The sequence below is a fragment of the Talpa europaea genome (genome assembly GCF_964194135.1).
Source record: "Talpa europaea genome assembly, chromosome: 12".
NCBI lineage: Eukaryota > Metazoa > Chordata > Mammalia > Eulipotyphla > Talpidae > Talpa > Talpa europaea.
The window spans coordinates 5,268,290-5,293,816 of NC_140079.1; the positions used below are offsets into that span (position 1 = coordinate 5,268,290).

Sequence of the window (25,527 nt, forward strand, 5' to 3'; positions counted from 1 at the left end):
GGGAGGGGATGGATTGGGGTCAGAATGGGGGGTTTGCAATTGTATGGGGGAATATAAAAATAAAATTTATTATTTAAAAAAAAATAAAAAATAAATAAAAAATAAATAAAATCACTGTTCTCATGAAATGTAAACAGAGATAGGATGCAGCCCAGTTTCAGATGCCAGGTTACTTTACATCCAGTCTCAGTCTCTTCTGAGAAGTGGGATGAGGAAGAGAAAACACCTAGGAACGAGTTCCGGAAGAAATGAACACATTTGAAGAAATGGTCAAGAGTTACCTATGTTTTTTGTATTGTTTTTATTTCCTTTCTTCATGTAAAAAATATTCAACAAAAGTAAGATACAAAATTCCACATTAATGACAATTATTAAGGAAACCATATCAACACTATATATCAGTGCTTCACATCTAAGGTTGGAAATCTCAATAATGGTGAAAAGAGCTGACCATAAATAGGATGTAGGGGCTTTGTAATGGGGATAAAACAAAAAGCACTGAATGAGCCATTGAGGAATAAATAATAGAAAAAGGATTTAAATAAATATATATAATCATATTTTCTTTTTTTTTTAAAGATTTATTTATTTATTTATACAAGCACTGTGTACAGTCAGAAGCGTGGGAGGGTGAGAGGATTCACCAGAGCCAGAGCTGGGAACAGAACAGGCAGAGTGATGAAATACACCGCTGAGGGGAGCAGCAGGCGAGACAGGAGAGGTCTGCACGCCATGTGGGACACTCGCCGGTGGCCGGGGATGGAACCGGGGCTGCAGAGGCTGTGGGCGGCTTCGCAATCCAGTGCTCCACCGCTGCACCACCAGGGGAGGCCCTAGTCATATTTTCAAACTTCAATAAATAAAACATTTTAAGGGGTATCTGGATATTGAAATTTGCAACAATTACCATCTGAACCCACAAAATGATTAACTTTCGAGGAAAGAGACCTACATTGGACATGAGACTGCTCTGCTGAGCTTTCCGAGGGCCCCCTTCACATCCTTGTTCCTCATGCTGTAGATGAAGGGGTTCAGCATGGGGGTGACCACCGTGTACATCACTGAAGCAACTGTACTTTTCTCTGAAGAACGGGTCACAGCAGAACTGAGGTAGACCCCCAGGGATGTCCCATAGAACAGGGAGACCACACAGATATGAGACCCACAGGTGGAGAAGGCTTTCTGCTTGCTGGTGGAAGAGGACATCTTCATTAAGGAGGAGACGATTTGAGAGTAAGAGTAGAGGATCCCGGTGAGGGGAAACACACCCAATAGGGCAGAAGTCACATACATGCAGATAGTCATGAAGAGGGTGTCAGAACAGGCTACTTTTACAATCTGAGCCAGCTCACAGAAGAAATGTGGGATTTCAGTGCCTGCACAGAATGTCAGCTGCGCAACCAGAAGAACATGAAGCAGGGCAAACCCGAAAATGATGAGCCAACACATCAAAACCAGATGGACACAAGTGCGGGGGTTCATGATGACCATGTAGTGCAGGGGGTGACAGATGGCCACAAACCTGTCATAGGCCATCACGGTCAGGAGTAAATTGTCCACTCCAACAAAAATCATAAAAAAAAAACATCTGAGTGAGGCATCTTGTGTAGGAGATGTCTTTGCTCTGTGCCTGGATGTTCACCAGCATCTTGGGGATGGTCGTGGAGGTGAAACAGATGTCAACAAAGGACAGGTTGGAAAGAAAAAAGTACATTGGGGTGTGCAGGTGGGGGTCGGCGCTGACAGCCAGAATGATGAGCAGGTTCCCTGTCATGGTGACCAAGTACATGGACAGGAACAAACCAAAGAGGAGGGGCTGCAGGGCAGGGTCATCGGAGAGCCCCCGGAGGAGGAACTGAGATGCTCCTGAATGATTTCCTGTTTCCATGTAGTTGGGGTGTCCGCTGCGAGAGAAGGAGCAGAGTTTGATGATCAAACAGCAGAAACTAAATAGTCATCACCTGTGTATTCCTTCTTTCTATGAACATCTTCACCCTCTCTTGAGTGTGTCCATGACCGTGAGCCCCTTGGTCAGGTGGTAGCACATTTCCATTTCTAATGTATGTGATGATTGAAACTTTCTTTCTGTTAGCAAAAATCTTCCTATTTTTGTTAACTGCTCACTGATGTAACTATCCTATTAAAATCACTGGATATAAATCAGTTTCTCCTTTGATTAAACATTGAAGGCGTTTGTTATTATCGAAGATACTTATATATTCCTTGATAATGTCGACACTCCTTGAATCCAACAATTCTATGGTAGTGATTTACTCTTTGGATTTCATTGGCAACAACCTTAATTCTGTGATTGAAAGTGAATGTTGGAATGTATATGAGAGTTAACTTTCTGTGTTTATTGTTTCTTTACTTTCCCAAATGTGGTTAAAAATACATACTTGTGTGCTTAAAATAGCTTTGTGCACAGGAGGATCTCAAGTTATTATTATTATTACTATTCTGCTTTTTGATGAACGATATATATTTTTACATGTGTATCCAAATTACTGTATAGAGGTGTGTAAGGACCATGGAGTAACCTGCCTTCTGGATATCCAGCAAACAACAGATATCCCTATCTTGAAAGTGCCCCTCATGCACAACAATGCAGCAATTATGTAACCATGAGCACAGCTGGCTGTGCCGGTCTGTCTCACACAGTGTAAGAGGGAGTAGAACCCCTAACAGGTATTGGGGGTGGGGAGTAGGCTCCGAGGCTCGCTTCTTGCCTGCCCCCCTGCCTGATATCAGGTCACCTGCTTCAGCATGAAAGGCAGGTCAGATACAACGAAGCCTCCAATATTCTTTTTCCTTTTCTCCAAATCTACAGTGAACCTGCACAGCCAGGGTTGGCTGGATAACAGGTGATATTTAGAAAAGGAGATGTTGAGTCAGTCTTTATTGGACCAACAACTTACTAAACTCTTAGCCTCGGTGGTACACAGGGAGTATTAAATAAATCCTAACTTCCAAGGTGACAAGGGAATTTCCAAATAGAGCTCTGGTCCCAAGACTGCCCACTGGCAGGTGCCTCTAATTTTTACTTTCACCTTTTACTAATAAACCTGCCCTTCTGAAGTGAAAAACAATGGGTGACAAGCAATCGTTCTGTGTGGTCCCTGTAACATACAGCAGACTTACATCACATGTAAGCTTCTCTCTGTGTGTCTTGCAAATCCAGTGCTTATCAACACTCCTCTACCCCAGGGCAGCCATCAAGGACGTGCTTCTGATCATGATAAACACAGCCAGTCTCTCACCTCTTTCAGCGTCCACGCCACACGCTACTATACATGCTCCCCGGGAACCCTTTCATAGAGAGCTGCCTGGTGGTGTGTCTAGAAGATCGAGGGCAGCATGAGAAACACAGAATGAATGTGTCCTGAGTGGTGTGATGAGGGCAGGTTTTCAGGGTCAGTCTCCCTTGAGAGGGGCTGTGTTAAAATCTGTGGCCCGTGAAAGATGCCCTCATCTCTGACTGTCAGGAATTTCATACACAGCAATATTGAGGATGGAGATGGATTTGAGGCTTTCCTCCTGGGGATCAGTTGCTGAAGCCTGCTGGTCTAAAGTCATTCTGGGAACTCCCTGGTGGTGCAAGGGGTTAAGACGCAGCACTATGAAGCTATCCCAGCCTCTGCAGCACGAGTTCAATCCCCAGCCAGCCAGTGAGGAGACCCACATGGCGCAGCAGAACTCTCCTGTCTCCCCGCTGCTCCCCTCAGCAGTGGATTTCAGTCGATACACCTGTTCTGCTCCCCACTCTGTCTCTGGTGAATTCTTTTACCCCCCCACACCTCTGGCCTGTACCCCAGTTCTTGTATGCATAAATATCTTTTAAAAAAAATAAAGGCATTCTGGTGACCATTTCCCAGCAGATGAAGTCAAATCCTTACACTAGGCACCTTAATCTTACATGGCCCTCTACGGCAGGTAGAGCTGCACGGAACTAAAGAAAGGAACCTTAAACTGTAAAGAAAGACTCTGCTCCCCATTTTCCCTGGCTTTGTCATACATTCTTATATTTTTTCTTATAGTCTTATCTTTTCTATGAAAGCTGGCTTTACTAGGGTTTTAGATTTATATTCAAGAGAACACTGACTAATGTGGGTCTATATAGAGAAACAAAACTGTCTGATAAAGTCAAACCAGTAACAAACTCCACAGTCCTACTGTAGAACTGAGACTCCCACAGGGCGGGGAGCAGAGGGGAGAGAGGCAGTGGGGAGGGAGCCCCATGGGCTGTGGTCAGGGACTGTGGAGCCTCGGGTGCTGGGTGTCGTGTGGTGACAACACCTGAAGGGGAGACCCTATAATCTAAGCATAAATGATGCTGTAAATGATTTTGCTTCAATTTAAAAATGTGGGTCTCCAGAAATATCATCCTTGACCAGCTGACATTGCGTCTTTAAAGGTAGTTATTTCAACATATTCTTTCACAGGGGCAGCAAGACAGTATAATGTGTCATCCAGATATTGCATCTAATTTAACTCACCACTTCTTAGCTTTGTGACTGTGGGCCTTGTATTCCTGTCTGAGTTATTAGTATAGATTATTGTAATGACACAAAATACACATGAAGATAAAGAACCTGAAACAATAACTCCTAGGCCCACCTTTTTCTTCTCCGAGAAGAAACCTGACAAAATCCTGTATGTTCTGGAAAAGACTGTTGAATACCAGCCTCAGCCCCATTCCGGGGTGTTGTCAACGCTCTTACTGTATTTGTATATTCTGTGTGTACCACTCACCACATTGTCATTTCATGCTTTGTACCAAGGTCTACAATTACATTGTGAGACCTGCTATTAAGGAAGATAAAAAGATTTAGAACCACCCATAGGTGTTATACATCAAGAAAAATTAAAATCTAAAAATAATATCATTGATATGCTTATTCTAATCACACATATTTATTTTTTTCTCTTGATGCCCCTCTTATTTTTACTGACCCAACAATGACTACAGTGGAACAATCTCATCTCAGCATTAGACACGAGAAAGGCCATCTCCTGCCCTGATTTGCACGTGGAGTTTCCCTCAGCAAGATGCTTGTGGGACTCTCTCCAGCTGTTCCTGCCTGCTCACTGCAAAACTTGGTACAGCCCCTCCCAGCAGCTGAGGGCTGTGATTTTGCTTGTTCTTACTGAAAAGCTTAAATAAAAGGACATTATTGTCACAATACCTTGTTGTTGAGATAAACCGTGCTCTTATCTAACAGCAATATATGTAAAAGGAAATTAGGGCAATTTCAAATACTCCACAGCCTCCACTGAGCTGCCCACAGTCCTCCACCAGAGCCCACTCCCAGCCCACCCCGAGTATTCTCCCTGCTGCAGGCATATTTCAGATACTCCACTCTTCATGGTCTGACGCAGATTGAACAGCCAGTGCTTCCTCATGGAAACTTGGACTCACGTGTGTGCTCATCCACGCGCCCTTGCGTTACTAGTGAAACCAGGTACACACTATTAACCGTTAGGCCCACCTTTTCTTCTTTAGAAGACACTCACAAGCTACAAAAGCGTCCGGTCTCCAGTCGCTCTTTGGTTCCTGAAAATTGCTCAGGAAATTCTCCCAAATTTGCCTTTGTGTGTATTAGATGGCGCATCGTTCCGCTGTCCCAGTGGTCCAAAGTGGTGTCAAGAATTACTGAAAGGATGACATCGGGACATCTCATTTGGTAGAACCACCTGGACACTCTCTGCTGGCCACGCAGACCCGTAAAAGAGTGAGTTGTGGTTTCCTTTGAGTTTACTGTCATAACTTACTATTCGCCTCCCTCAGTTTCTAACATACTTAAAAATTATGTTTTAATTCATCAGGCTCTTAAAGTGTTAGAAGATATTTATGTATTAGAAAAATGGCAAAGACAACCTCATAAAAAAAAAGCAGGGAGTAAATAGTTAAAGTTTAAAAATAACTCAATGAATCAAGTATTGAACTTGAGAAAATGCTCATATGGATTGACCTCGCCTAGTCTTTTATAAACAACAGAAAAAGTCAAAATTCTGTCAACTCAAATTTTAAAATTGAAAACTGAGACACACAAAACAGCAATGTGGGTTATAAAATCACAGAAAATGAAAGTCAAAAGACCTTATCGCATAAAAATCTATTCAAATTGTTAAAATCTCAAAAAATAATTTTTTAAGAAAAATAAAATTTTGAAATGCACTAGTTGAAAGGAAAAATTACCAAGTAGAAAAATATTAGCAGAGAGACAAAATAATGTCCTCGGGTCACAGGCCTTTATCACTACTCTGGACACTGCGTCACCATCTCTACATGGATTTCCCATTTTAAAGACAGGCCCGAGGTCACACACACAAAAAAAATAATCATTAAAATTAACTTCTTGTGACCAAGTAGCATTACCGTTCAGTGATAAGGACTACTTATGATGAAGAATATAATGTAGAATAATAATAAATTTATAACTCACAAAAATGCATGATACTTAATGAAAAAAATGTATCCTAATTTTCCATAATTTAAAATGCCTTATAATTTAACATTTCTTCCAAAGCATAAAAATTTGAAATGAACAGAGAACGATTAGAGGGACATTTAAAGTAAGTATGATCCCAGCGTTACAATTGAAAAATATGTAAATATAACAATAAAATACATAAATAGGTGCAGGAAGGACATAAAGAGGCTGTGTTTCTAAATGAAAAATGGCAAAGGGAGTCAATAGTATGGAGGACAGAAACTACACTGTCGGTGTTTCATACAGATGTTGACCTGTGATGCTGTACACCTTAACCTTATGTAATGTTGCAATGCACCATTTTCTCAATATATATTTATTTAAATATGGACTGTCTATCTCAAATGAAAGGGCAATATAAACAAAGCCTGGAAATCACAGGCACATTACAATTTAAGTTATTTATGAGTTCGGTTAATAAAGTTAATCAGATCAAGTTAATAAGATAAGCAAGTCTGTTGACATCATCCTGTTTGTTTAGTTTCCTCTTCAATGTGCCCTCCCCTTCAAAGTCATTACCCTACCCAGAAAGGAAGAGGAAGAGGAGTGGGTAAATCAGGGGTACAGGGTCAATTGTAAGATGGATAGAACCGGACTTTTAGGGGTAAACTCAGTGTGGTGTATATAGGCGTGGATTATGATGATGTACACCTGAAACTCAGATTATTTATCGTTCAGTGTTACTTCCATAAAAAACTTAACAGTTGGGCCTCCCCAGTGGCGCAGCGGTTGAGCGCTGGGTTGCGAAGCTGCCTGCAGCCTCTGCAGCGCCGGTTCGATCCCCGGCTGCTCCCCAGCCACCGGAGGAGGGTCCCACATGGCGCGTAGACCTCTCCTGCCGCCCGCTGCTCCCCTCAGCAGTGTACTTCAGTCCTTCTGCCTGCTCTGCTCCCTGATCTGGCTCTGGTGAATTCTCTCACCCTCCCGCGCTTCTGACTGTACCCAGTGCATGTATGAACAAACAAACAAATAAATAAATAAATAAATAAAACATGCCTCTATTAAAAAAAAAAAAAAAACTTAACAGTTAATAACAAAGTCTTGAAACTAAACTTTTTATTAATTTCAATGAGCTTCTTGTCACCCCACCCATGTCCTTGTTCCTGGGCCACTGCTGGCAGAATCCTGTCACACGCACGGGGACACACGCTCCTCTGCCAAACACTTACCAAGTCCAAACACAGCTCCAGACCGCAGCAGGGAGAAGGAGCTGCCGGTGCTGGGAAGAGGGATGACGGAGAGTGTGGGGGATCCTAGAAGAGGCACAGAAATGACTCTAGTTATGGAGGGAAATAGACCAGGCTTAGTAACATTATTTTTCTGGTCTTGGGTCAGTCAGCTTGGGGCGAAGGGCTGGGACAGGAGTATTTATCTTTTCAGGGACATGCAGTTAGAATTCTCAAAGCTCCCAATTAAAGCCAGTCCTATTGTTGACCTAGTTCTGAACAACTCAGCCCTCAGTGAGAGAGAGAATCATAACGATGTAGAAATCCCTTGCCACTCTATTCCCATGTGGCAAATTTGAGGTCAGGCCTGTTTTTTTTACACTGGGAACTTCCCTTTCCTGGTATGATCTTACTGTAAGGATTTTTCCAAAAATTTCCCACTAGAGTGTGAGCTACGTAGTGCTTGTGAATCAAAATATTTGAATACAATTTTGTAGGATCTCTGATTCTAGCATCCTAAGCAGACCTGTCCTATCAGCCATGACTGTGATCACAGAACATGTCACATTGCTAAGAAATATCATGTGAGCACCACAGCCTGTCATATTAGTTCACTGATTGGCTTGCTGGCATGATATTATTGCCCTTTTAGAGATAAATAGCTTAAAAGGGAAACTGAGAACTTGTGTTGTAAGTGGCAGTTGGAATCGGGCCAGGTCCTGGCTTCAGAGCACACAGAACTTGTTGCACCACTGTTTGAAACAAAAAGGGATTTTTCATAAATCACTGAGAATGGAAGGAAATACAGCAACAGGAAAGTCGCCTTTCGTGTGGAAACAATAATTAGCTACTTCATGCTGAAGAAAAATAAATCATGAGAGGAGTAATTCAAAAAATTTCAATACATATTTCAGCTATTAGAAGAAACTATTCAAATGTTTTTTATTTCAAATTAAGACAACTTTAATTACAATGGTATAAAATCACAAGTGATAAAGATTTTGAATTCTGAATGCATACAATTGTGTGACAAAAACAGATTTTATATGTAAAAGATAAGCCACAAAGAATAAAGACATTGAAATGGATATACCAGACAAAGTAGTGTCCAGAGTATTTACACAAGCTGATCACCTGAAACATGGAAAATCCAGTGACAACCTGGGAGATATGACGACGATGGAATCTTAGGGAGAGAAGCACACATGGTCAATGACACAAGAAACCTGGACTGGAAGACGACACAGTAGGGCTTGCTGCTGCTTCCCAAGGCAAGAGTGAGACTTCTGTGGCTCAGGGGGACCTTAATTTTCTCTCTAAAGCTGTCGGGCTTTCTTTCAAAGGATTCATAACGTGGACGTACTCTACCTGTCACACTGCCTGTGCAGTGAGTGTGTAAAGAAGAAAAGTGACTGGAGGAAAATTCTTTCTAGACATTAATACAGTTTTTTATGAGACTGGCATGTGCATACTTGCTGTATTCCTCTATTTCTCATATTTAAAAAATCTCAAAATATTAAAGTAATAAAATCTAGTCAGAATAAATGTTTTCATTGCAATAATAATAAAATATTACTTTGTATTAATTATTTCACTGAGGTAACATTGGGTTGCATTATCGCGGGTATTGCAGAGGGTAAAATCCCCTGTCAGGTCAGTACAGCAGTGACCACATCGCCCAGAGTCCACTCACAGTCATGTGCTCCCTTTCCGCATTGTCCTCACCACCCTTGTCTCCCCTCCATTTCTGGAATTTTCACCTCTATAGTCAGCTTCAAGGGTTAATTTTCATTCATGGCTTTTATTAGGTTTAAATGTGTGCCATTTATGCCCTGTTTTCCCAGGGTCTTCATCATAAATGGGTGATGAATCTATCAAAATCTTTCTCAGTATCTGCTGATATGATCATGTGCTTTTTTCTTTCCTTCTATTTGAGGTGAATTATATTGATTTGTTTTAGGATGTTGAACTATCCTGTAATCCTGATATAAATCCCGCTTGGTCGTGGTGTATAATCTTTTTATTCCATGTTTAGATTTGGCTTGGTGAGGTTTTATGATGGTTTTTGTGCCATGTTTATTAGAAAGGAAGGTCTGTAATTTTATCTCTTTGTGTTGTCTTATATTTTTGGTTTTGGTATTAAAGAAATGTTACCCTCATAAAACATGTTTGGGAGAATTCCCTCTTTCTCCTGGGACTCACAAGAGATCTGGAACTACAGCCCCACGCCGTTGGGCTATTCCTCCTCATGTACCTCATCACCACCTGAGGAAACCTGCTTCTCAGCCTGGCTGTTCTCACTCCCTCCTCCACACCCCCATGTGCTTCCTCCTCTCCAACCTGTCTTGGCTGACCTAGGATCCAGCACTACCATAGTTCAGCAAGTCGCACTGAGGTGATAAGAGAATTGATTCAGAGGTGAACGAATCACAAGGTCAACCCCAGGTAGACTTTGGACTCTCAGATGTATCTGTGACCACCCTAGGGAGACCTGGAAATCACTTACTCCTCCCCCTAACACATGCAACCTCCCGACTTACTGGGAGGCTGCAGGAGACCACAGCAAATTTGGTCTGCTTGGTGGCTGGTTTAGGACTGCCACAGACAGGTAGTGCACACAGACATCTCTACAGTTGGCTTCTAGACAATATGCTTCCCAGAGCCTGAGGACAAGTCCACCCTATATCCCAGCCTGAGCCTAGCCAAGCTCAGCACATACACAGACTCCTTCACAGGGGTTTCTAGACCACAGCTTGCACAGACCCTAGGAACATCCCACTGCTTCCCCTCCTGCCCATATATGACATGTGGACTATGTTCAAAAGAGAATGCAAGAAAAAGAGCCTGTTTCACCCAAGGTTAGGGGAAAGAGCAGTCATGCCACCTATTTACACACCTTTCCTTCTGTAATGCATTCTCTTGGGTGCTCTGCCACAGATAAACTGTCTGCAAACTGTCCATAAATGTGTGGGTTTGTCTCTTGGCTCTAAAGTCTATTCCATTTCTCTGTGTGTCTAACATACTGTCTTTTTATTACTATAGCTTTGTAGTCTAGTTTGATATGTGAGTGTGATAAAATCAGTTAACCTTTATCACACCCCCCAAAGTTAAATCATTTGAAAAGTTAATGCCATTTTAATTTCACTAGTATTTTGTGTTTAGCATCGATTCATTTTGTTTTATAAATTTGGCGTTCTTCTTTCCCACATGATGTTTCACACTCATCTATTCTAAATTGAACAACACACAATTTATTCTTAGAAAATAAACCATTAAATCTAAAATCAACATATTTTATCAAGCAGAATATTCTCAAATGTAAAAAAAAGAAACAAAATTTTGAATCTCAAAAACATGTGCTCTGTGAAAGAGACAAGACACAAAGACCATATAGTGTGTGATTCCATTTATATGCAATATGTAGAAAAGACAAATTAAAGACAAAAAAGCAGATTAGTGCTTGCCTTTGACTTGAGTGAGCATGGTGATTAACTGTGGATGTGCAGAAAGGCATTACTGGAGGTGATAAATATGCTAAACATGGATTTTACTAATGAGTAAAAATCTGTGTAAGTTTACCAAAATCACTGGATTTACATTTCTGGTAGGTAAAGTTCATGGTACATAAGTTATATTTAAAGAAATTTAAAAATGTATATATAGAATAGTTTTTCTGTGGAATTATGCAAGATTAGTTGAAGCATCTTTTACTTTTCAATGGAAGCTACTACCAAGCCAGTGTTAGCTCATCAGTCTGTATTATAATCATATTTCCCAACTGTCCCCTCCTCAGTATCAAAATGTAGAAATACATTGGAATAATCTTAGTTGAATCAAAGTGAATTGAAGCCACGTCAAATAAATCTATACTGCCTAAAAAATTAAGAACAGGGTAGATCTAAATCCACATTTATTTCCAATAAATATTTTCTTTTTTCCCGAATCTTTTTTCCTATCTTGACATGATCTTGATGCCACTTTCAGGCCTTATAATCTGTGTTAGTTTTGGTCACTACAGAAAATTGAGCCAAAGATTCACATGCAAGCATTTGCTTGTCAGGAGAAACACAGTGGAGATAGGAGAAGGGGGTGTAAATACCTTAAATAAAGCTTGTAAGTGAGATTCAATAGCCAATGAGCAAGGTTTGATCCTCTTAGGAAATGTGGAAAATGATAAACATGGAAACCTCAGCATCATCCCATCCCATATATATATATATATTTACATCAAATATTTTCATCAAAGTCAGTCTCGAGGGGGTGTACTTTCCTGTCACTTTTGACACCATTTATTGGTTAAAATAAGCTCCAGTTGGTGCATTCACAATTCTGTAATAACTGTGAGATCTTAGGAATTGTAGATATGCTGACATTTATTACTCCAAACAGTGACTACTGCACGCTTCACTGCACACTCAGTCCTATCAACATTCTTCTCAAAACTTGAATTAATTGATGAACAATTGCTGCAAATGTGTAGCTGCCATTGTGTCTGCCATAGCTTCAGAGAACCATGGAAAAGAATTAAAAAAAAATTGAAAGAACAGATCTTATTATATTTTATATTGTTGCATGTTACCAGACCATAGTCGTTTTGCCATACAAATGTAATAAGAAATAACCGTTAAATAAAAGGTGAGATGGGGAAAGAGGAAGAAGGAAAAATGGAAAATGGAAAGGAAGAATGAAAGAAGACGGACAAAAAGAATGATCACAGAGAATTAAGCCATTCACAAAGCCCTCCGAGTTGGTATATGCTATGGGACACTCAAACAAACCATCTTTCAAAACCAGATTCCCACTTGGAGGTTGAAATCAAATGACTGTTCTCTGACATGTAACCCAAAGTAGATGAAGGCTCCATTTCAGATGCCAGGTTATTTTACATCCAGTGTCAGTCTCTTCTGAAAAGGAAGTGATAAAAGAAAACACATCGGGCCTCCCTGGTGGCGCAGCGGTTGAGCGCTGGGTTGCGAAGCTGCCTGCAGCCTCTGCAGTGCCGGTTCAATCCCCGGCTGCTCCCCGGCCACCGGAGGAGGGTCCCACATGGCGCGCAGACCTCTCCTGCTGCCCACTGCTCCCCTCAGCAGTGTGCTTCGGTCCTTCTGCCTGCTCTGCTCCCTGCTCTGGCTCTGGTGAATTCTCTCACCCTCCCGCGCTTCTGACTGTACCCAGTGCATGTATAAACAAACAAACAAAACAAACTGACAAATAAATAAATAAATAAAAAACAAAAAAAAAAAAAAGAAAACACATCAAGGAGTGTTTTTAAGAGGAAGTGAATACATGTGAAGAAATGGTAAACAGTTATCATTTTTGTGTTGTTTTCATATCCTTTCTTCATGGAAAAGTTGCACAACCAAAGTAAGGTCCAATCTTCTCCATTTGAAACAATTAATAAAAACACAACATATAGCACTATATATCAGTGCTTCGAATCTAAGCCTGGAAATCTCAGGAATGGTGTGCAAAAGGTCATGAGGAATAGAACTCAGGGACAGCATAAAGGGAATAAAGCAAACAAAAAAATTAAACACCGATTGAGACACTGTGGAGTAACTAATACAAATGGAAATACACACACACACACACACACATATATAATCATGTCTCAAGGTTCAATACATTAAGATATTTAGGGATATCAGGAAATTGAAATTTTCAATAACTACCCTCTGGACTCACAATGTTCACTAACTTGTGAGCCCAGAGACCAACAGTGGACACGAGGCTGCCCTGCAGAGCACTTTTCCGAGGGCCCCCTTCACATCCTTGTTCCTCATGCTGTAGATGAAGGGGTTCAGCATGGGGGTGACCACCGTGTACATCACTGAAGCAACTGAGCTTTTCTCTGAAGAACGGGTCACAGCAGAACTGAGGTAGACCCCCAGGGCTGTCCCATAGAACAGGGAGACCACACAGAGGTGAGACCCGCAGGTAGAGAAGGCTTTCTGCTTGCTGGTGGAGGACGACATCTTCATTAAGGAGGAGACAATTTGAGAATAAGAGTAGAGGATTCCAGTGAGGGGAAACACACCCAACAGGGTCGTAATCACATACATGCAGATAGTAATGAAGAGGGTGTCAGAACAGGCTACTTTTACAATCTGAGCCAGCTCACAGAAGAAATGTGGGATTTCAGTGCCTGCACAGAATGTCAGCTGCGCAACCAGAAGAACATATAGCAGGGCAACCCAGAAAATGATGAGCCAACAAACCAAAACCAGGAGGACACAGATGCGGGGGTTCATGATGACCGTGTAGTGCAGGGGGTGACAGATGGCCACAAACCGGTCATAGGCCATTACGGTCAGGAGGAAATTGTCTACACCGGCAAAAATCATAAAAAAATACACCTGAGTGAGGCATCCTACATAGGAGATGTCTTTGCTCTCTGTCTGGACGTTCACCAGCATCTTGGGGACGGTGGTGGAGGTGAAACAGATGTCGGCAAAGGACAGGTTGGAGAGGAAGAAGTACATGGGAGTGTGCAGGTGGGGGTCAGAGCTGATGGCCAGGATGATGAGCAGGTTCCCAAGCACAGTGACCAGGTACATGGACAGGAACAGCCCAAAGAGGAGGGGCTGCAGGGCAGGGTCGTCTGAGAGGCCCCTGAGGAGGAACTGAGATGCTCCTGAATGATTTCCTGTTCCCATGTAGTTGGGGTGTCTACTGCGAGAGAAGGAGCAGAGTTTGATGATCAACCAGCAGAAAATAAATAGCCATCACCTGTGGGTCCTTTTTTCTATGAACATCTTCACCCTCTCTTGAGTGTGTCCATGACCGTGAGGTTGTAGCACATTTCCATTTCTAATGTGTGTGATGATTGAAACTTTCTTTCTGTTAGCAAAAATCTTTCTATTTTTTTAACTGCTCACTGATTTAACTATCCTATTAAAATCACTGGACATAAATCAATTTCTCCTTTGATTGAATATTGAAGACATTTGTTATTATTAACGACACTTATCATATATTCCTTGATAATGTCGACACTCCTTGAATCTAACAGCTCTATAGTAGGGATTTACTCTGAGGATATCAGTCCCACAACCTTAATTCTGTGACCTAAACTTGAACCTGGTACATATGAGACAGTAAACTTTGTGTTTATTATTTTATTTTTTCTAAATATGATTAAAAATATTAACATTCTGGTGAACTTAATAATGTCTTGCACAGGATGATGTCAAGTCATTGTTGTTGGTATTAATATTTTTATTTGTTTTTGATAACTCATGGATGTGTATAAATATGTGTAAGGAACATGTAATTACTCAGGCATTTTACTGCCTTACAGACATTCAGGGATGACAGGTAGCCCGTAACTTTGAAAGAGCCCCAAACACACACGTGATGTATCAGCTATGTGACCCTGAGCACAGAGTGGTCCTGGGCTGGCTCTGCCTCATACAAGTATAAAAGGGAGCAGCCCCCCTTTGTGTGCTGGGGTATAGGACGCTCGGTTATTGCCTGCCTGCCTCCCTGCAACAGTGAACCTGCCCGGCCACAGTTATGAAGGAGATGTTGAGTCAGTCTCCCCAACATGGAATGTCGGATCAGCAACTTACTACTTTATATAGCCTTGAAAATATCAAATTCTTACCCTCAGTTGTCCTTAGGGAGTGTTAACTCTATCCTAACCTGCAAGGTGACAAAGGAATGTCTAAACAGAGCTCTGGTCCAAGACTGCCCACCTGCCTCTATGCAGGTACCTCTAATTTTTATTTTCACCTTTATTAATAAACATGCCCTTTTAAAATGAAAATTAAAAGGATGATATTCCATTGTTTTGTGTGGTTCTGGTAACATGCAGTAGACTTGAATTAAATGTAAGCTTCTGTTCGTGTGTTTTGCAAACCCAGCATTTATCAACACTCCCCTACCCCAGGGCAGCATCAAGGACGCGTTTCTGATCATGATACACACAGCCAGTCTCTCACCTCTTCCAGCCTCCACGCCCTAAAAAATAAGTAACTAAAGTAAGTGCATAAGAGTCTCTGTTCCTGGGTGATAAGTGGCAAAAGGGTCAGTTGTTAGGACAAGGACAGACACTGCACCGTGGGGTCTTACACAGACATTGACCTCTGTGTAATGCTGTGTGCCTAGACCTCATGTAATGCTCCTGTGCACTGTCCACTCCATATTTGTTTACTTAAATGTAGAATGTCTATCTCGAACTAATGGGCGATCTCAACCATGCATTGAAACACAGCCAGTTCCCATGAAAGTCATACATGAGCTAAGTCTGTTGACATCATCATGTTGAACTTTCTCCTCACCCTGGTGTCCCCTTCTAAGTCATAAACCTTCCAGACAGAGAGGGTAGGAGGGGTGGATTAATCAGGGGAACAGGTCAACTCTATGATGACGGATAGAACCAGACTTTTAGGGGTAAACTTAATGTCGTATATGCAGGTGTGGATTATAATGAAGCACGCCTGAAACTTAGATTATTTATAATTCATTGTTACTTGCATAAAAAACTTAAAAAGTTACAAAGTCACGAGCCTAAACTTTTCAATAATTTCAATGAGCTTCTTGTCGCCACCACCGTGTCCTGCTGGCAGAATCTGCTGGCAGAATCCCGTCACACGCACGGGGACACATGCTCCTCTGCCCAAACACTTACCAAGTCCAAACACGGCTCCAGACCGCAGCAGGGAGAAGGAGCTGCCGGCGCTGGGGGGTGGGATGATGGAGGGTCAGGGAGTCCAGAAAAGGCACAAAAATGACTCTAGTTATGGAGGGAAATAGACCAGGCTCAGTAACATTGTTGTTTTTTCTGGTCTTAGGTCAGTGAGCTTGGGGCGGAGGGCTGGGACAGGAGCATTTATCTTTCCAGGGACATGCACTTAGAATTCTCAAAGCTCCCAATTAAAGCCAGTCCTACTGTTGACCTAGTTCTGAACAGCTTAGCCCTCAGTGAGAGAGACACTCAGAAAGAAGTGGAAACTCCTCCCCACTCTATTCCCACGTGGCAAATTTGAGGCCAGGCCTGTTCTCCTTACACTGGGAACTCTCCTCTCCTCGTGTGATCCTAGGGTAAGGTTCTTTCCAAAATTTCCCAGCAGAGTCTGGGCTGCCTCTTTCTTGTGAATCAAAATATTTAGTTGACAATTTTGCGCATTGCTCATTGCGCCCAGGGACCCCTGTCAAGGAACAGTCCCAGTCAAGGCAAGGAGCAATGTTCTGCCAGGGTTGCCAGCATGCTCTGACCCTTCCTGGGCTCCGGTGCTCTCTGGAAGTACAGGCTGCTTCTCGCCTCAGTGGTTGCTCCAGCCAGTCCTGGCTGCTCTTCTAGCATCTTGGCCTTTGGGCAACCTGCCACAGCCTCTCTTCCTTACAATATGCACATGGTTTCCACACTGTGCACACATTGGGAAGCCCAACTACCTATTTTGTTGAAAACCCCTCTCTTCCCCCAGGCTCTGTGAGGGCGGTGATCAAGACGGGCCTGCTGTTCCATCTCGCCCAGCTCCTGTATTTCATCTGTTATTACAGACCTTAGACCTTCCTGCTACTGGAGTAATCAACATGCCAAGACTATCTTGTGCAACTTCTTTCTGAGGTCAGGAGCACACTCACCAGGAAACATCACAGTTACCATTGTTGCATTTCAGGAGCATCTGGATCGATATCAGCATATTTTCTGGAAGCATAGTAAATTTGTTCCACATACTCAGAGGGATGGGTCAGGCCAGGAAATTTGGATGTGCTCTCAACAACATGTTGCTTCTCCTGAGAAAAGGGTGGACAATCCACACAGACTTAAAAGTAAATACGTTTGGTGAAACGATGTAAATGTAAGTTTAGTCTGAACCTAGCACAATTTTTCAGTGTCGGCTCCACTGGTTTGTACTAGTCTTCATCATAACATGAGCAGAAATGAAAATTAGGAGCACAGAGCAATGTGTATAAAAAACACACTGAGTCATTAAACTAAAATTAAGCAATAGTTTTGATCATTTTTAATATTATAACCCTCATTACGAAGATCTTATCATTTGATTAGTATCATCAAGTTTCAGGATTTTTTATTATTGTAACTATCATACTTTGAGGGTTACATTCCGCCCCTCCTTGCCGACTCTCCACCCTGTTGGGGGGAAGACAGCTGGTCCAGCCTCTCTGGAAAATGCTATGGAGACTTCTTAAGAAAATAAAAATGGAAATTGTGGGGACCTCCCTGTGGCGCAGCGGTTAAGTCTCAGCACGATGAAGCTATCTGCAGCGGCCTGAGTTCGATCCCAGGCCAGGGAGCTGACCCACAGGGCACAGCAGACCTCTCCTGTCTCCCCGCTGTTCCCCTCAGCAGTGTATGTCAGTCAATCTGCCTGTTCTGCTCCCCACTCTGTCTCTGGTGAGTCCTCTCACCCCCCGCACCTCTGGCCTGTACCCCGGCTCTTGTATGCATAAATAAATAAAATAAATCTTTTTAAAAAATAGAAATTGCATATGATCCAGCCATCCCTCTGCTAAATAGTCACCCAAAGAATGTGAAAACTCTGATGTAAATGACTCGTGTGCTCTTGTATTCACAGCAGCATGGCCCACACTTGCAGGTCTAGGACCCAACCTGGGTGCCCACTGACAGACCAATGATAAGAAATTGTGGACTATATATGTGGGGGGTTGTGGGGCTAAAACAACTTAGTCTCTTCCTTGCCTTGCAGATGAGGATGGGGTTAAACAGAGAAGGGGCGCTGAAATGTTGCCATGGGAACCTGGCTACGAAAACCTCAACCAGACTCCAGGACCAAAAGTTATCCCTGGAACCGAGCATCAGTCCCACCTGTGGCCATTACGGGCTAATCATCAATTCTAAAGAAATACAGGGACTAATCTTGGCCTGACACCCTGAAAGATGACAGCCAGCACAGACCCGTGTCCCCAATCTTAGAGATACCTCACAAGTTCGCAGTGTAAGTGCTTCATCTGCCGCTGGAGCCAGGGTGAGTTCTCCCTTGCCCCCTGCAGTCCAGTGCAGGGACACTCAACAGCCCACCTCTCCTACTCTCCATGCTGCCTCTGGTGTGTTCTTCCACCCCACATCCCCAGCCTTTCCTTCTCTGGGCATTTCTTTTTTGTCACACAATAATGAAATATTATACAGCTATACAGCTATTTAAAATGATGAAAGAATGCCCCCTGGGACAAATGGATGAACTTGAGCTGAGTATGTTAAGTGCAATAGTTGAGAAAGCAAAGATAGATATTGGATGGTTTCACTTAACTGTTGAATATAAATCACTCAAAGGCATACTCGGGCAAAACGAAGCAAAAAATAAATTGGATTTAGTGAAAATAAATTGCTGGTTCCAGAGGGCACGGGGGAGGAGGCAGGGATTGAAGAGGGGAGTAGGGCGCCGGCCAGGAGCTTTGATGGAATGTGAGTGGAACACAGACCATACGGAGGAGTGAAAATGTAGCCCTCAAAGTATGATAGTTACAATAACAAAATAGCCTAAAACTTGATGATACCAATCAGATGACTACAGATTCACTAGAATCACTGCACTGGGAAATATCATGGTAAGTTATGCCTTAGTGAAACTTTGAAATTTTTATTTTAAGAGTTTTCCCTGAAATTATGAGAGTTGAAAATGTGTGTCTGTCAGAAACTCAGGACTTACTACCCCCTAGTATTATTATGCTGATCACCTCTATGCAATTGATTACCCTCTCTGTCCTAGGCCTCAATTTGTATGTCAACATTAAGGTCACATTGCAGTAAACGTAATTGAACCAAAGTGAATTGAGGGCACTTCAATAAACCTGTATTGTCTAACAAATGATAGCCTTTTAGTAAATTTTGCAGTCCTTACCATATTCCCAATAATTAATTCCTCTTTTTCTCCAAATATCTACTTTTTTTCATGGTATTGCCTTGTCACCCCTGACAGTTTTTATCACCTCTGTTAGTTTTGTCATGCACAGAAAGCTGAGCCCAGCACTCATATGCAATCCTTTTATTGGTGGGAGAAAGAAACACACACGGGAGAGAGGAGGAAAGGACACAAGCATGTGAATGCATCGAAGAAAGCTTTCTTGTGACATATGACTGTGGAGCACAGTGTTTTCATTCTCTAGGGAAATCTAGACAATGGTGCAAAATCCAACCTCAGCGTTAAATCTCATCTAAAAGATAAAGACAGAGCAGACGCCACAGCTCAGCACCAGGCCTATCTCTGGTGGAACATGGGCCCCTTGTCACGTCTGCCACCTGGTATTGGGCAGAGCGGTTCCAGTTTGTGTGGCTGGGGCGAGGCAGTGGTGAGCTCAGGTGCCAGGAGAAACGCTACACCATTTGCCACTCTGTCCTGCACCGCACATTCATTTCTATCAGCATTCTTCCCAGAAAGTGAAATAAGTTCTCAATGATTCCACAAATATGTAACTATCATTCTTGATGGCAGCTACAGAGAATCACAGGAAAGGAATAAAACAACTCAGAAGAACAACTCTGATTCTGTTTCATACATTATTCTCCCCACATCTTGGAGGTTCTATCTTGCAAATGCACGACGGGAAATCAAAGTCTAATAAAATATGGGTTGATGGAAGGAATAAAAGAAGGAAGAAAGAAGGGAGGAGAGAAGGAAGGAGAAACAGAGAGGAGAGATGGATAACAAAGAATAAAGCAAAATGCAAGTGCTTTCCTAGTTGGTATATTAATATGAATCATATAAGCAAACCACCTTTCAAATCTAGATTATTCTAGATTTCAAATCTAGATTATTAATGTCAACATTGATGTTGATCTCAAATAACTGTTCTTATGAAATGTAGGTAGGCAAAAAAAAAGTAACAAGTCATCTAAGTGACAACTTCCCAAGTTACAGTTCAAATTACTGTTTCTTCTTCTGAAAACTGGGGCGAAAGAGAAAATACCTCAAAGAAATGTTTTTAAGAATACATTCATACATGAGAAGAAAGTAGAGTCTTTGTTATACTCACTGCCTACTTTCCATCAGGAAAAACAAATATACAACCAAATTATAGGCAATAGGTATGAGACTGAAGGATGATCATTAAGGAAAACATCAGATCTGATATAAATGCTTCAAATCTAAGTTTGGAGTACTCAGAAATGGTTGCAAAAATGCTGACCAGAGAAAGAACTTTATGGACTAAAATAGGAAATGAAGGGAAAAAATACTGAAAGATGGTAAAGAGGTAACTAACATAAGGATGAATGGACAGAATAAAAAGAAACACATAACTTTTCAAAATAGAAGGAAGGAAGCATGTCTTTGAGGGGAGAAAAAGACCAGATATTAAACTTGGCAACATTGGCCTCTGGGACCCCAAAAGTCTACTAAGTTTTGAAGCCAGGGGCCCATAATGGACTAGAGGCTCCTCGGCTGAACAGCCTCCCCAGGGCCCCCTTCACATCCTTGTTCCTCAGGCTGTAGATGAAGGGGTTCAGCATGGGGGTGACCACCGTGTACATCACTGAAGCGACTGAAATTCCCTCTGAAGAATGGGTCACAGCAGAACTGAGGTAGACCCCCAGGCCTGTCCCGTAGAACAGGGAGACCACAGACAGGTGAGACCCGCATGTGGAGAAGGCCTTATACTTGCTGGTGGAGGAAGACATCTTCATTAAGGAGGAGACGATTTGAGAGTAAGAAAAGAGGATCCCGGTGAGGGGAAACACACCCAGCAGGGCAGTAGACATGTACAAGCAGATGTTATTGATGAGCGTGTCAGAGCAGGCCACCTTGAGAATTTCTGTTAGCTCACAGAAGAAATGTGGGATTTCAGTTCCGATACAGAAGGTCAACTGCATGGTCAATAGAATATGAAGCAGGGCCACCCAGAACATGATGGCCCAAGAAGTCAGAAGCAGAAACACGCAGAGGCGAGGGTTCATGATGACCATGTAGTGCAGGGGGTGGCAGATGGCCACGAACCGGTCATAGGCCATCACGGTCAGGAGGAGATTGTCTACGCCGACAAAAATCAGAAAACAGTACACTTGAGTGAGGCAGCCTATGTAGGAGATGTCTTTGCTCTGCATCTGGATGTTCAGCAGCATCTTGGGGACGGTGGTGGAGGTGAAGCAGATGTCGGCAAAGGACAGGTTGGAGAGGAAGAAGTACATGGGGGTGTGCAGGTGGGGGTCGGAGACAATGGCTGTGATGATGAGCAGGTTCCCAACAACTGTGGCCAGGTACATGGACAGAAACAGCCCAAAGAGGAGGGGTTGCAGTGCAGGGTCACTGGAGAGGCCCAGGAGGAGGAAACGGGGCATTTCTGTGTAGTTTCCTGCTTCCATGGAGATGGTATGTTCCCTGGGAAAAGAAGTAGCAAGATGGTCAGGGAGCAGCCAGCTGCCCCGAAGCCAGTCACCATGTTTGCTCACACCTTTGCCTGTATATCTGCACCTCACTCAATTGGGCTGTTCATTTCCACTTTCAGTGTATGTAATTATACAACAGAACAATTTAATTCAGAATAAACCTCTCTGTCTCTCTGTCTCTGTCCCTCTCTCTGTGTCACCCAGTCACTGTTTTAATTCTCCTGATCAAATCTCTAGACAAACCAATTTCTTCTCTGGTAAAACCCTTAACAACAACAACAAAAAAAAAAAAACTGAAGACATTTAGGGTCTTTTCTTGCATGATCTTCATCCTTACTTCATTCTAGAAACAGTTTCATAGAGATTTGGATGTGGAACGTCAACCCCAATAACCTTAATCCTATTATTTGATGCTTCTGATACGGTGGTTACATCTCACATCTCACATAGAAAGAAAATAATTTTTCTTTCTATAAGAAAAAATTATAGCCATTACCTTTGTCATGAGCATAAAAAAAAACCCTGCATGCACAATAGGAAGCTAAAAAATGAGATTTCTTATTTTTAATCATTATTCATCTATTTCTTTTGTGACAACTGTGTATCTATAACTCTCCCCAAATAAGGAAGGTGTGATTTAGAAAAGGGAATATCGCATCAGACTGAGAGAGCACTTCAGTCCACCAGGTGAGAGTGACTCTGACAACGTGCCTCCATCTCTCAGCTGCGGACGCCTTCCCTCTGCAACGGGCCCAGTAAACGCACCCACCCTGCAAGATCATAACTGAACTTATTCGGGTGCCCATGTCATTGTGACGTGGGGTTCCCGGGCCAGGGCACACGCTGGACCAACACGGCCCGCGCGCGTCACCCCCGGGAGTGTCCGCGCGTCTGTCCCGCGCCCGCCGCGGCCTCAGCATCTGAAACACACGCGGGTCTGCACCTCGTTGGCCTCCCACGGCCCCTCGGGGACCCCCGCCGGGCCCCGCTCTCTCCGGGACGTCCGCTGCCGGGTGCTTCTGAGAGGAGAGGCGGCACAAGGCCTCCGGAGGACGGGGCAGAAAAGCGCCCGCCCGTTCCCGGGCTGCGCGACCCGCCCGTCCCGCCGGCCGCGGAGCCCGTGAGGGGGCGCTGCGCCGCCCTCCCGCTCCCGCCGGGAGAAAACGGCCGAAAGGCGGGAAAGCGATCGCCGCGGCCCCTTTGACCCTGAACGCCCGTCCCGGGGCGCTTCCACGGCCAGCGCGACCGCGCGGGGCGAGCCGCCGGGTGCGGAGCGCGTCCGGCATGTACTGCCCGTTCCTCCTCCGTCTCCGGGGCCCTGCGCCGCCCGGAGCCCGCTCGCCCCACTCGTGGTGACGCGGCGCGTGTCCGCCCGTCCCGTCCCGTCCGGGCGCGTCCTCGCGGGGACGCTCCACCCGCGGGACGCACGTCCCCCCCCACTCCACCCCCCAGCCCCGGGCGTCTCTGCGCGTCCCGCGGGCCCAGCTCTGGCCCGGCCCCTCCCGGTCCCTCTCGGCCGCCCGCGCTCGGGTCAGGGCGCTCGGGCCGGGACCCACGGGCCGGTCCCCGCAGCCGCGGAGCCGGGGGAGTCCGGGAGCCTCCGCCCCGCGCGCCCCGGACCGTCCCCGGGTGCCCCGCGGCGGGGACTCGAGGCCCGGCACAGGGGGGAGCCAAGTCCTGCGGCCAAAAGCGCCCCCAGAACGCTCAGCGCTGCGGCCCCGCCAGCACTCCGGGCAGAGCAGCGTCGGGGGGAAAAGGGCCCCCCAGCAGCCCTTCTGCTTCCCCGGAACGTCTCCCCCAAGATGCTGCGGGGCGCCCCACCACCCCTCCGCCTCCCCCTCCCGCCTCCCCCCGCGGCGACCGGGCAGCCCCCGCCCCTCGCCCCGCTCTCCAGACGCGCGGACTCCGTGTTGCGGCGGCGGCCACGGGTGACCTGCGGGGCGCAGGGGCGTTTGCCCCCCGCGTCCCCCACTCGGCCGCCCCCCAGCCGCAGAGCCGGCCGCGGGGAGCCCGGACACCACCCCCTGTCCCCCACCACAGGCCGCGCCCGCAGCGGGGTGCAGAGCGGCGGCCAGAGCTTGGACACCCCAGCGCCGGGATCGAGCGTTCTGCGGTTTCACTAAAAGTAACAAAACTCACTTCCCCGTGTCAACTCTGCAAGCGCCACGAGCTAAAAACAGAAGAATAATCAAAAGTGCTGCCGGCTGCAGACGGCCTTTCCGACCCAGTCACATCTGAAAGGTCTGAGCCAGGAAACCAGGTTTTGAAAGCAAACTCCTAAGCGCGGGTGTGGGGGGACATCAGCAGGTGCCTCAGAACGTTGGTTGCAGTTTCCTTGGGATTTAGTATCCTAACTGTTATTTGCATTTTCCAAGTTTTATAACATCGGTATAAATGCTTTTTTAACTTTAAAGCACTGAAAGTATTAGCAGAATCTTAAATGTTGAGTAAATGACTAAGAAAATTAATTTTATAATAGAAGCAGCCAATATTTTACATAAAATATAATTCAATGAATTTTTTTAATTCAGAAAATGTCCCTATTGACTAACGATCTTTTGCAACAATATATAGTCAAAATTAGTTCTAATCCAATTATAAAATGAGAAATCAATACACAAACTAAAGAAATGGGGTTATAAATCAGATAGAGAGAACATTGTAAAAATTATAAGACCTTTTCACCTAAAACTCTTCATTGAATTCACAAAAATCTCAAAAAGGGACTTATTTTTAAAAGATGTATAAAGTACCAGACTGCATTTAGAAATGCAGAAAAATATGTCAATTAGCAAAAGATGAGCAGAATTACAAAATAGTTGCATCACAAGGCCTTCAAAACTCTTCTGGACACAGAAACACTTTGAATTAAATTAATGATGCTATTAATTAATAATAGGAAGTGGTGCCGTAGGTATACAAAAAACTAAAAGGATCTCTGATTTTCAGAGAGCACTGATTCTCAGAGTTATGGACTGCTTGAAGAACAAGAAATATAGTGTAGGTTTAATAAATGTAGATTTCAAAATAACGCATGATGCTTCATGAAAAAAAGATTAACTGTTTTTCAAAATTTTAAATCATTTGTAATTTAGCAGTCTGCCAAGAGGCAGGCATTTACTTCTAAAACAGAGAGAAATAAAAGCTTACAAACAAGTTAAAAAAAGGCTATTTTCCTGGATGATAAATGGGCAAAGCAGATCACTTATATTCCAATGTGCCTCAATCAATACTTATTTAAGAAAAAGAATTTCTCCCTCAAAACAATAGCAACTATCATGCCAAGCACAGGTACGAGGAATGGTAGCCGGATTCTGTTCAGGCCATAGACGAGACCAGCAGTCTCCAGCAGCGTTCCTGAATTTGCTCTGCCCCAGAAGAGCCGGGGACAGGGCCTGGCCAGGTGCCGTGGCGGGGTCACCTGCACAGGCAGGTGGAGCTGGACGTTGCTGGTCACGAGTGTGTTCCGTGCACCGGCGGGTTTACAGCGTGCACCCCCGGAATGGACCTGCTAATTCCGTGCTGCCTCAATATATTTAAGCAGCAAAACTTCATGAAA

At 44.0% G+C, this 25,527-nt stretch overlaps 3 protein-coding genes and 1 pseudogene across 4 annotated transcripts in view; 1 reads left to right on the top strand and 3 right to left on the bottom strand.

Moving 5' to 3' along the window:
- Positions 1-25,527, top strand: part of LOC311182543 (olfactory receptor 7G3-like) — a gene marked incomplete at both ends in the record, with an annotated part of 735,701 nt that overhangs the window by 112,176 nt on the left and 597,998 nt on the right. The window lies entirely within an intron of this gene.
- On the bottom strand, positions 949-1,888 carry LOC311180680 (olfactory receptor 7D4-like; annotated as a pseudogene). Its single transcript has one exon. The product of its transcript is annotated as an olfactory receptor 7D4-like (transcript).
- Positions 13,354-14,316, bottom strand: LOC311180681 (olfactory receptor 7D4-like; the record flags this gene model as incomplete). The annotated part of the gene is made up of 1 exon (XM_084248592.1): positions 13,354-14,316. One exon carries the CDS (start codon positions 14,314-14,316, stop codon positions 13,354-13,356), a length of 963 nt encoding a protein of 320 aa, XP_084104718.1.
- LOC311180683 (olfactory receptor 7D4-like) lies at positions 20,982-22,374 on the bottom strand (the record flags this gene model as incomplete). Its single annotated transcript, XM_084248594.1, has 1 exon — positions 20,982-22,374. The coding sequence occupies exon 1, from the start codon at positions 21,942-21,944 to the stop codon at positions 20,982-20,984; it is 963 nt and encodes a 320-aa protein (XP_084104720.1). The 5' UTR covers positions 21,945-22,374.